Source organism: Perissodus microlepis, chromosome 12, assembly GCF_051167445.1.
Source record: "Perissodus microlepis isolate ML-2025 ecotype Zambia chromosome 12, ASM5116744v1, whole genome shotgun sequence".
In the NCBI taxonomy this organism is placed as follows: Eukaryota; Metazoa; Chordata; class Actinopteri; order Cichliformes; family Cichlidae; genus Perissodus; species Perissodus microlepis.
Window position 1 is genome coordinate 33,701,186 of NC_140472.1, and position 12,519 is coordinate 33,713,704.

General features: G+C 39.4%; 2 protein-coding genes across 2 annotated transcripts in view; both read right to left on the reverse strand.

Moving 5' to 3' along the window:
• The window catches only part of rasgef1ba (RasGEF domain family, member 1Ba), a 118,125-nt gene that overhangs the window by 28,612 nt on the left and 76,994 nt on the right, over window positions 1-12,519 (reverse strand). The window lies entirely within an intron of this gene.
• Window positions 3,713-7,632, reverse strand: LOC146376732 (uncharacterized). The gene is made up of 3 exons (XM_084947177.1): window positions 7,413-7,632; window positions 5,868-6,509; window positions 3,713-4,612 (listed from the first exon to the last, which is right to left on the reverse strand). Exons 1-3 carry the CDS (start codon window positions 7,459-7,461, stop codon window positions 4,110-4,112), a joined length of 1,194 nt encoding a protein of 397 aa, XP_084803303.1. The 5' UTR covers window positions 7,462-7,632; the 3' UTR covers window positions 3,713-4,109.

Genomic DNA, 12,519 nt, shown 5'->3' on the forward strand with positions numbered 1-12,519 from the left:
AAAAAACAAGAAACGTTTTATTTAGAACCGGTGTAAATAATTTTATCTATTCAGCTCCAACAATCACCAAATTTTGTTCAAGTACTAAATAGAGAATGGAGACTTTGAAAAAGTGCCACACAGCAGCGTTCACAGTGTTTACTCTCATAGTTTAGCTGTTAGCATGGTAACATTTCGTCATAGAGGAGGAACAAAGTCATTAACATTTATAGCAGAAAGTGAGAAAAATTCAGGAGGTTAAATAATCAGAAAGATTCAGTGTGTGGGGGCCACACACTGATTATTGCTAAAAAATGTTCATAACACTCCATCGAATGCTGACGTCAGACTGCTTGAAATTTTCTGGATGATAATTTGGCCACTGGGTCAAACTGGGAACTCTGGTATGCTTGACATAATCTTTTCTAATCCACTATTAAAGAATAAAAGCAGATATTTTGGATCCGATCCTTATTTTGCGTTGTTTTTGTGCTGTTATCACACCTGTAGTCTCAACACAGTGAACCCAGCATGATAATTGAGTCCATCTACACCAACAGGCTGACCTACTGTCAAACCCACCAACTCAAACTGCAATCCCTAGTTTCAAACTCTATGTGACAACAATTACAGTAATAAAGAAATTACTAAACTTGGGCTACCTGTACTGTCCTGATTAAATTCCAGCTGCTTTTTTTTTGTCTTCAGTCATACAAAAAGTCCCGTTTAGCTCCTCAAACCAGGCTTGGCGCTCACTTATTTGTCCACACAACTCAAGATGACAACTGTTTCTAAGTGGGCGACACATAAAAGGAAGCTGCCTTTTGTAGCAAAATTAAACATTTTGGTTTGCATTATTATGTGGAAGGCTGCTATATTAGATTTCTTTGAAAAAAAAGGGGAAAAATGGATCCGTATTAAATGAAATAAACATGCAAACCACAATCGTTAAGTGACAACTGTATTAAATCCTTTGATGCTGTGTTCTCTGGCAAACTCTAATCTTGGCAATGCCACCGTGTTCTCTCTTATGAGATAGAGGGGCCATTGTAAGTGTATTCTAATATTGCATTTTTAGTTATTACTCTTTGGTCCAACTAGACATCAATTAAATACAAATTTTTTTGCATCAATGAAAGCCCGACTGGAGGCAGAATTGGGAGCATGGTACAAGCGAACCTTTAAATGACTCATTTTCTTCCCTTATATCTGCAGAAAATATGTTATCGTCTAACAAAACTGATTTTTGACTGATGTTTATTTGTTCAGAAGCTTCCTTAATGTTCCTATAAGCTTTAAACAACAGCAGGCTGATTACATTTCTCCCTGCAGTCAGGCCGATGAACATACAGAACCATGAGTCATGCAAAGATGATGCACTGATTGATAGTTTAGTCTGAGAAATCTGTACTGGATGACTTTCTCCACATGTCAGAACAGAGTAATAAGCCCTGGTACAATAACAGCAAATCATCCCAAATCTCATCAACATCCACTTGTATTACGTAATCCAGGATTAGCGCAGATTTATGTATATGCACTAATCTGGCTTTTCTCTCGCTTAAATGACTGCATAGAGATCAGGCTTGAAGTCACTGTGGGGAAGACCACAAGGCACAAATGAAATGCAGGAAGTAATGCTCAGTTGGTTTTTATTTAACTGAAACTTCCATGTATTTGGGGCGCATTTGTTCCTCATGCTGTAAACTGCAATAAAAATTTAATAAATCACCAAGAAAACAACCTTTGAATAAGTTGTTTGTGTGTTTTATGAAGGCCTCCTCTGTGACAAAGAGGAAAGTAAACGAGATTAGAGGCCGTCCTGTTAAGGAGCACGAGAGAAAACTAGACAGGCTTTATTTTCATATTTTTTTACATCATGTGACAAAAACCACAACCAACCAGGTGCTTTATTAGTGTGACAGTTTGTGCATCTTCACATCCACGAAGGTCTGCTTTGGCCCAAGAGATGGAAATTTAGTAATGAGAAGGTGAACGTGAGGATCTGGGTGGTCTGCAACACGTTACGAATCCTGCCAGGTAGTCGGAAATGTTTACATGGTTATATGTTAGATTTGGTATTTAGGACGTAATAGTGAAATATACAGTGTTTCCTTTAAATGCAACTTTTAAAAATTTCCAAAACTGAAGAATATACACACACATGCTTATATGAAGTACAATAGACACTACTACTTGTCCATAGTGTGTGAAACTATCCGTTCATCTGTAAGAATATATCGTCATAGCCTGTGGCTCAGTTATCCCAGAGCGTATGCTTTTATACTGATGACAAAGAATAAAGGTCACAAGGAAGTTGTGTTGGATAAAAATGAGCAATAAGACCTATAAATGTTCTTAATTAAGTTCACTTATTGGGGATTATGCAGCAGGATTATAATGTAATGGTGGGTCATGCTAGTCCACAGATAGGTGTGGCTTATTCTTTATTAACACAAACATCGGGTTTTAACAGACAGGTGGGATGGGTCTGTTTGTTTTGGCAGTTTTTGTTTCACTTTATCCATTTACAATAAGGAAGATATCATCAGTAAGTATTCCAGTGGTTGGGTTTTCCCAGCCAAACCAGTATTGATTACAATCTGGTTCATACATGTCAAAAGGAAGTGGGGCTTTTTCATTTTAACTTGTTCACACCCCTTCAGGGTAGACAATGCTGAATGCCTGAGTGAAAATTTTCCAGTTTGTCTATTCAGGTAAGAATCAGCATGTAGCCAGCCACAGCCTGGAGGTTTAATAAAAATGTCTCCCATGAGTGTGAGAAAATTGCCGAGTGTTGCAGGAAGACCATATACACCATCACAGCAAAGGACTGTTCAGGTGTAGCTCATCTGATACAGCAACGAAGAAACTCGAAGCCTGGAGCCTCGGAGCTGCGCTAAAGGTCTTAGCGGGGGTAACATCCAGGCTGACATGCTGGGTATGAAATGTTCCCGCGGAGATGTAAATAAACAGACTTCACTGTATGTTTGTGCTGGTTTCCCAAAATAGCTTCAACACTGAGCATCGAACACAGGCGTCAGGAATTTACAGTAAACTGTTTGCCTCTTTCTGTCACCCCCCCACTGTAGCAGCCAGGTCACAGCCCAGCATCCTGCTAATGGACCGCAGGGACAAACTGAGTAAACACTGAAGGAATCAAACCTGCGGCTTTATCATCGCATCTGCCCTTTGACTTTAGTCTGTTATCGTCATCTATTACCACTAAGCTGCCAATGCTGTTTATTTTTAATGACTTTTTCATGTAACAGAAGCAAGTTTGATATGAATGGAGATCTGATGTGCTGTCACACAGCATGGACAACATCTCATACTTGCAACTTATTGCACAGTTATTGCAAAAGCTGTGATTTAATTATTCATCTGTTTATCATTTTCATCTGGATTAGAAACAGGAGTCACTTTTTAATGTGGTATATTGGAAAATTTCTATTAATACTACAATTCACACACATATATAATCCTGTACACTGACTTAAATATTTTGATTTAAGTTTTGCTGTTGTTGTTTCAAGGTTGGTTCACATTGCTTCAAAAGTAAGAGAGGTTATTTGTATGAATAATTAAGCTTTGATCTAGATCCAAGACATCAGGATGCCACCACTGAACCCAAACACGCTGAAGATGATGCCGACTGATTCTTACTTTGGCTCAACAGTTGCGATAAATAACTGAAACAAGTCACTTGTGAAAAACACATTTCAGTCGAAACTGGTTGAAAAATATACACTTTTAATTTCTGTGAAAGTGCATTGAAACAACTCTGTAACATTTGGCGAAATTCACTGACACCGCAGAAATCCCCTCAGCAATGTGACTGCAAAAACAAGAAGAAATTCCTCTTTTACACTTCAACTGTAATTTCCTCTTTTTTGGATTTCTGGGCCTTTAAATGTCAAAGTAACAGTAGCAGTCATATTATTCTCACAGACTTTCCGCTTCTTTTTTTTTTGGGGGGGGGGGGGTATCTGTGCACTTGGCTCAACTAAAATCTCCCACTCAGGATTCGGGCTGGCCTGGCTGTGGGAGCTTGCCTCATTGCTAATGTTATTTGTGTCCACCTGAGAAGAAATATCAGTCCACACTTTGGGTCAGCCACTGTAAAACTCCTAACTCCTGTGTTTGTTAGTATGGTTTGGACCAGCCTGTCCCCCTGCTAAAGTCCGGCTGCCCTCACAGCTACACCCCTGCTGTTTGCTCAGATTGGTGAGGAGCTCCAGGACTCTAATCTCGTGCTCCATGCGAGCTTTCTCCCTCCTCTCCTCCCTCTCAGCCGTCTCCCTCTGCCGCCGTTCCTCCTTTTGCAGCCACTGGGCCAGGAGCTCCTGGTGCCATCGGCCGTGCTCCTGCCTTTGACTCTCCAGCTGCACCAGCAAGCTCCGGGTCTCAGAGACCAGCTGCTGGAAGCACTCTGACAGGTGCTTAAGGACAGGTTCGAGACAGGAAGGTGCAGGGTGATGGTTGGCAGAGGCAGGGAGGATGTTGGGGTTTATATCTGGAGGTGCTGGGAGAGGAGAAGCAGTGGACTGGGTAAAAGTGGGAGCAGGAGGAGCAGGCAGAGGTAGGACCAAATGTGGAGAAGGAGTGCTTGAGCTATTTTCCACTGTTGTACCTGCAAATCAGGATATAAAACAATACATGCATGGTGTTATTAATGACGGGATTGATTAATAGACCACAAATATTTTCACAATTGTTTGGTTATTAGCAGGAAGTCTGTCTCAACTTTAAACATTCAGCCTGTTATCACTCAGAGGGAACAAGTGTCCTTCTCCTCCTCCAAGCTTTATGTTTTGAGCCTGTAGAAAGAGGCTTTCCAGACCTGTTCAGGTCAGAGTACAACAATAATACCACATGGGAAAAATATAATAGAGTATAAAGAGTTATGTAGTTGAGGAATTTCACCAAGGAGGTTAAAACCTCATTTGAAGACTTGAATTAGCATCATTTGAAGCACAAACTGCTGCGCATGTCTGGTGGGAGGGGCTTAGAACAGAGCAAACACAGCTAGAGGCTTTTTTCGGACACTTTCGAAGAGCAAAAAAAAACAGTATCATGCTTTATTGCTAGTGATACCTGAAAGACTCCATATTGCTAAGAACCAAAAAAATATGTTCTCGCTTTTTATGGAACCCACTAACTCAAGAATGTCACTCCCACATTCAACATCCAAGTTCCGACGTATCTGGAACAAAGCATCTCTCATTTCAAATCCTGGTGATTCTTTAGCCCTTTCTGGGTCTATCGCACCACAGCTGTGCCATATGTCATCAATGATAATACTGGGATAAATGATTACTTGACATTTAAAAGTATTACGTTGCAACATCATTGATATAACCTTCCCAAGCCCAGGCATATCTGACACTGAGAGCAACATGTCTGCTTTCATTGATGATTTAGAAACTAAATATTTAGCTACTTAACTGACCTCAAATAAAGCACGACACTGCAAAATATGCAGGGAAATAACACACTCGAGGCAAAACATCTGAGGCAAAAGCAAAACACCAACACAACCAGGCTATAAAGGACGATACAGTAGGTGGTGATGTGTGACTAAAAGTAATTACTCTACTGAGCATCGCCATCAGTGAGAGTACTGCAAAAGAAGGATGAAAAATGCCCTTCATTTACTGACACTTCGAAGTGCTGTGGCCTGCAAGCTACAAGAATCAATAAAGCATTTTTTTCCCTACATTGTTAAAACCATTATCACAAAGTTTCTTGAAATATCCAGATATAATTTTGAGGATCTATCTCCGACCCATACTGTTTAAACAAAATGTAAAAATCTTCTTGACTTTAGCTCCTAAAATAAGATAAATGTGTGTTGTTTACATTATTATTTCAGTAACAGTACATACCGTTAATATCCGGGTGGATGGCAGTCTCCAGATAAACTTCGTGGTGCCTGTCCCTCGGATGCTGTGAGAATCCCGTGTCGCTGTACTCTAACTCATCCACCGACTCTTCTCTGTGCTCTACCTTTACCTCAGAGTCCAGCTGACAGCCTGCTCTCTCCTCTAAAGAGCTTAAATTTTGCCTCATTGAATTCCCCATAGAGCCACAATGGTGTCCACTTATGTTTGTACTGGAATTTATATCCGAGGTAAAACTCCCTGTCCCATCAGTGGAGTCAAAGTGGCCCTCTGACACCCGTTGGTGTGAAACAAAATGAGACCCTCCTTCCCCTCCCCCTGTCCTTCGGCCCAGCACCGCATCCATCTCGGCAAAGTATTTAAAAGTGCACGGCTGCGAGCTGTCCATGCTTCTCTGCAGTTTGGCTCTCACGTAGTTAGCCTTGAGAGTTTTGACTCGAAGCCGGCACTGGTGGGGACTCCGAGAGAAACCCATTTCACTCATGCGAGCTGAGAGGTGTTTGAAGACATGCCGGTTTCTGAGGTTTTCAGCCAAAGTCTTCTGGACTCGCTCATCGCTCCAGGCGCAGAGGAGCACCTGAGTTTCCTCTGCCGTCCAGTTAACCGAACGCTCTGCCTCTCGTTTCCCTGCGCACGTACAATACAGATTTATTTTTTCATTGTTGAAACACAGCACTGAAAACACTTGTGAGCTAGCTTATTAGGTGCATGTAGGAAAAATAACATTCTATATTTTAATACTGACTGAATACGATAAATGAAATATGAGTGATGGCACTTATTATATAGTAGTATAATAGAGGGCCTGTACAGTGCTGCTGTTACAAGTATCCCAGCTTTGGGATGATAGAGTTTGGTGTGTATGTCTGACATTTGGATCAACAGTGGTTTGGTCCTGACTCACACAGCTAGATTAAATGATACTGATCTGATCTCTCCAGTTGTACATTGTTCTATGTTTACTACACGGTTAGCAGAAATGCTAACAGCACTTTGCATCTTTAATTTGTATGTTTGCAGCAGTTTTTCACTTAACTGCAAACTATGTTAACTGACACAACAGGACTGGAGAGCTCCAGCAAAGACACTGTCCCTGCACTTGTGGTAACATAACTGTGTCATAAACACGGCTAATGCTATTTTGATACACCTGTCTCTGCAGCTAATAACGAAGTGTGAGTGCGTTGCAGCTAAAATGCTCAGAATATGCCATCAAACGTATCAAGTGGACTTCATAATAAAGGATTATGTTTGTAATCAGAAACTGGAAACCTGAGCAACCTGCTACCTGAAAACTGTCTGTTAGCAAACGTGCTTATGACATAGCAAGCGAAAGTCATTCTGCATATTACTGACAGACAGCTCAACGGCTTAAAACGGACTGAAACTGAATCAAAGGGGACTCTCTGCTGTGTCACAGACTTCTCTAACGTGTGCAGCTAACAGCTAACTGAGCACATTTCAGCCCGTGCGGCTCTGCTTTCTGTTCAGCAGCGCAGTAAAGATGCCGGCGGGTTCACACGGTCTTACTCTTTGTTGTTGACACGGAGCTGGTCGAGATGATCATCGGGGGATTCATTTTGACGCGGTGCCCCAAATGTAAACATGAAAACACACACAGCGACACTTCTCTTCCGGTTAACGGAGTTCAATGTCTGACGTCATGACGTCGAGGAAATTTATCTTGGAGAAAAAACCCGAAAATAGTACATTTGGGTTTTATATTACAAATGACTTCAACTGTTTGTATTCCTGTGTTAATTGTTTGTTTTAAATAAACAATGTACACAGAAAAATATCAACAACAAACTTAAGGGAGTTCCTTTCAATAATAGAAATCCTCAAAGAGATTTCAGCCAGAGAAACGTGTACTGGAAATGTTTGAAATTGATCAAATGGGTGATAGTAAGTGATTTATGTGCTCTATAAACTATAAATCATTCTCCATCTTTTATCTCTTTCACTGTATAATTTCAAAGATGTTCTGGATGGATGTAGCCAAGTTTCAAAAAAGGAAATACCAGAGGAATGTTGGGATAAATACATATTTCATTACACATTTCCTGTAATATTTTGGTCAGGAACCAATTTGACGTTCTTACACTTTATTAACAAGTTTGAGTATAACACTATCTTTAAAAAAGGTATTATGAAAACCGCAGTTTGCAGTTTAAGACATTAAAAATGAAAAAAAAAAAAAAAAGATTATTAATTTTAAATTCTTCTGAACTGATATAGAAAATATTTGATATGATATTTGGAATTGTGATTTTTAAAAAAGACAAAAAGGAATATTTCATGACTGATTAAATGATCATTTACATGGGATTGCCAAGAAAAAGGCAACTTTAATAAAATCAATAAAAACATAATACATGTATGTTTGCATGTTTGTATGTATTAATGTTTACTTATATAAATGCAACTACTCTACTTGGGAATTTTGCTGGCACTATGTTTTATATCTCCTTTGTTTGAGGTTGATATTCTAACATCACATATTCATTCAAAATAATATTGCAGTGTGTCCATATAGTGTGGGATGTACAGTTTTTATACCTAGAAGCACTGAGGAGTTTCTGTTTTACTCATCAACCCTCAAACTTGTGATGTGCTACTTTTAGGAAACCTTTACTATACATTATCCATTATGATTATTATAATTATAGACATACATTTTTTGTTTAAATGCATGGTATTCTAGATTCATTAGGAAAGATGATGCAATATGTAAATTATATTGATACTGCTGTATATTATCAATGCTTAGGTTAAAAATCACTACAAGTGTGTAAAATAACAACAAAATAGCAACAACATTGCTGATAACAGAAATGCAGAGATTGTTCTTAATACTCATTTTTCCTTTTGTTTCTGGGAACCATTATTATATATCAATATAACTGAACTCTGAAAAGGTTTTTCACCTCTCTCATTAGCTTTGAGCATTTAGCCAATGATGATGTTCAGCATTATAGTGGTTCATCTCTACTGGATGTAAGAACATCTTCTATCTAGCCTACAGATTCTTTAACACGGCGTCGCTATAAAAGATCCTACACTGCATAAATCAAGGCTAAAGCCAAAACATATGAAGGAAGTAAGCTGTTAAACTAAAATTTGCAAAAACAATCAGGAGGTGGTGTACATAAAGGGTGGGGGTGGCGGGGGGTTGTGGCAAACACTAACGTTCACGACGACAACAGCACTGCATGAAAAGCTATAGCCACCTCATTCATTTAAATGAGAGAGCAGTTAGCACAGTGGGGTGTCAAGTCTAAGGCCCCAGGCTAAACAATGCAGTTTCAATTAGCAAAAAAAAGTTTAACCTCCTTCGACCGCCTTCTTTGGTTTTTGAGGCGAATAATGCAAATATGTATTTCAGCTCTCCAGGCTTTTATTTGGCATACACGGCACGGTGATGTGAGTAAAACCTGATTCACCTTTGCCCCATCGCAATCCCGTCTCATGTGGCAGGATATCAAAGACGTACAAGCACACATTCATCTGTAATGTAAACATTTATTCTGCAGTTTACTGCATCGCCCAGTGCTTCCTGTAAAATATGCCTCCACCATTGCAGACACATACATTTTTTATGTGTTGCTAATTTTGGTCTGAACGTCTATTTAGGTCACGTTCTTCTATTAAGATCTCTATTATAGAAATACTTGAAATGTAGCTCTCTTTTTAGGTTTTTCACTCCACAGTGACCATTGCAGACAAAACTAACTAAGATTACATTTGTAGACAAGTCAGTCAGCTTTTTCCACATGGTGTCTAAAAAATGTATAATTCCATTAATGCAGTTTCTTCTTGCTTTTCCAATTACTTTCAGCACAGAGTACTGATGTAACTGATGTGGGTATAAAGCTTCCTAAATCCACTTTTAGGTGATTACTGGATTAACTCTAAAGTAAATTCATGTAGGAATCACCATCATGTTTTCAAATTGAACATAGAAGCTAAGATCCAATCTGCTTTGAGTTGGTTTTAGTTTAAAAGAGTCATATTAATTAGCATTAACGTTTTTGTAGAAAAAAGTTTTTTTTCCCCCCACAATTCTTAAGTATAACATTAAAACTTTACTCCGTATTATCAGAGATGTGTGGAAATGCAGCAATATCATCCAGAATAAGTCAAAAGGGTTGTTAATGTTTTAAAAAGCATCAGCTCCTCTCAAGCCGTTTTCTCACATGAACTGTGGACAATGTCAGGAGAATCAGGCTGGGATGTGTGGTGTGTAGCACACAGCAGGCGCTATTCCAGAAATACTCCATTCCCTTTGAAGTCAGTTTAACCCTTTAAACCATTAATGACATAATTATCAGATTTTTCTTTAAATAAATCAGTGTTTCTTCACCTGTCTGACAAATGACAAAAAGAATTTGCATTTATGAGTTCTAACTTGTATCATATTTACTAAATCTTTTTGCAATGCATTGCTTAAAATGTATTGTACAATTACACAGGTTTGTTTTACATGAGTCTCATAAGGACTCATGTATCAAATATGATACACTAGGCACTAAGGGGTTACAATTACAAGAACCTGACAACCACAGAGGATGAACTAAGCACTTATTCTTCACACCTGCAGTGATGCATGTACATGTACGATCAGATCACCCAAGAGGCAGTTTCCAAGTGTGAACCTTCCCCCAGAGACCCCAAACACATCTCTACTTTGTATAACAAGAGAGAATCTGTCAGAGGAAACCACTCCAAAAGAGGCAGAAAGGTGTTAATGGGACATCATGTGCATTCCCTGGATGTCTATTGAAAGCATTAAGATTGCTGGTGTTTATCCGTCTTTCTCACTGGTTAACCTCCTCATCACAGGTAGACAGATTTGTTAATGCATATTCTGTCTGCCCTCCTGGACGACTATTTGCATTTTGAGCTTTCAGCCTGGAATGACTTTGTTGTTTGTTATTTACAGTTCTAACCCACATTCTTCTGGGTACCTCTTCTAAAGCTCAATCTACAATGTATCCAACATAAATGAACAGTGCTGTTGCCAGCAATTACATTTGTTTATTCCTTGTTGTACAATTTCACAGCCAAAACACTAGTCAGCCGTACGGTTTGAAAAGTGGTGACAGAAGTAGAAGTAGCCAAAAAAAAGGAAGAACTACTGAGGAAGGAAATGCAGTTGTCAATAACGGATTTAACACAACCACTGTTCCTGTACTCTGATGCATGCGAGCTTTGTTTAAAAGCACTTTAAAAAATTTAAAGGAGTATATCCAAGGCCCAGATGACAATTTGCAATTTTATGTTTTTGTGTTTAATAAATTCATATCTGAAGTTTTAGTGCTGGTTTGGAGGCGCTTCTGAAAGCAAGTTAAAATTTGCCAGTCTTGTGTTCTTTCTCTTAAATTTCAGACATGAGTAGTTAGAGGCACTTGGCACTGCCACAGTCCCCGTGCCTCGCCGGCTGACTCTGTTTGGAAACATGTTTTGTTTTGTTTTTTCCTTTGCGCTTTCTCTCCTCTGCCGGGGCGGTGCTCATTACGGGCCCACGTACCTGTGCTCACCGTCACACCTGCAGCCGATCCCAGCTGATTTGGAGCACTATTTATGACGGCGGACCTGTGGCATCCTTCGCTGGATCGTTGAGCCATCAGCGTCAGTCCCTCTGAACCTGAACCTGAACCTGTATCTGAATCGGTATCTGTGAGTTTGAGACCATCCCTAACCTGGACTTCTTTCTCTGTGTGTATATAGATCTGCCCTGGACCCGAGTGAGCGTGTGTGTGTTTGGAACCCACTGAGAGCGTGTATTGGATTAATCCCTGTCTGTTGCCAAAGATACCTGGTCTGCGCGTGAGTCCGTTTCAAACATTGTGACAGGCACAGAGGATTGTCGTTTCCTTAAACTTGAAATGAATAATCATACTTTGTCAGATATCTACCATACCATTTCAGTGCCCACACTATAAAACAGCCCAGATCAAAAGGCAAAGTCAAAAATAATTTTTAATTTTGCATGGTGGCCAAATGCTAGTACCGCAAACCAAACCAAACCAAATTTTTACTGCTCCATCGGTAAAATATTTCTCATTACAAGGAAGAGATAATAAAAGACAGTTTATCTTTTTGAAATATCCAAATGCAGAAATAAAACGGGGAATGCAAGACAAAATCAGAAAGTCCCTTTTTCATAAAGGAAAAAGGGCTTATGAAAGATTAACCTTTACCAGCCTTCTGTGAAAGGTCGTTCCACCAACAAACATCCACCCACTTTTACAAGAACATTTCAAAAACCCAAAGAATTTGAATCACATGAATCAAGTTTCAGTTTCAACCCTACATATTATTTTTCCCCCCGGCGCTGCTGGGTGGGACTGGCTTAATAAAACCTGAATCGTGCTGTCATTCAGTTCCATTTTTAGGCTTAAATTTTGCTTACAGCTGATATTTGTTTGATACTTTCTTCCTCTTTTGACAGAGAGTAGTTACTCTGTAGTAGGAGCTAAAAAAAAAAACCAAACTCGGTTATAGGAACTTCAATATATAAACTGGTTCTCATGCTGCTGACCACCAAAAAACAGGGGGATTCCTCCAAGAGTTATAAGAATTAAGGAAAAAGTTCCCGTGGTCTTAAAACACTGATTGGGTTTTCTGTGCGGCC

Coding starts and splice junctions, on each gene's coding strand:
- LOC146376732 (XM_084947177.1), bottom strand. CDS start 7,461: ATGAATCCCCCGATGATCATCTCGACCAGCTCCGTGTCAACAACAAAG. Junction 6,510..7,412: donor CTCCGTGTCAACAACAAAGA/GTAAGACCGTGT, acceptor GTACGTGCGCAG/GGAAACGAGAGGCAGAGCGT. Junction 4,613..5,867: donor CATCCACCCGGATATTAACG/GTATGTACTGTT, acceptor CCTGATTTGCAG/GTACAACAGTGGAAAATAGC.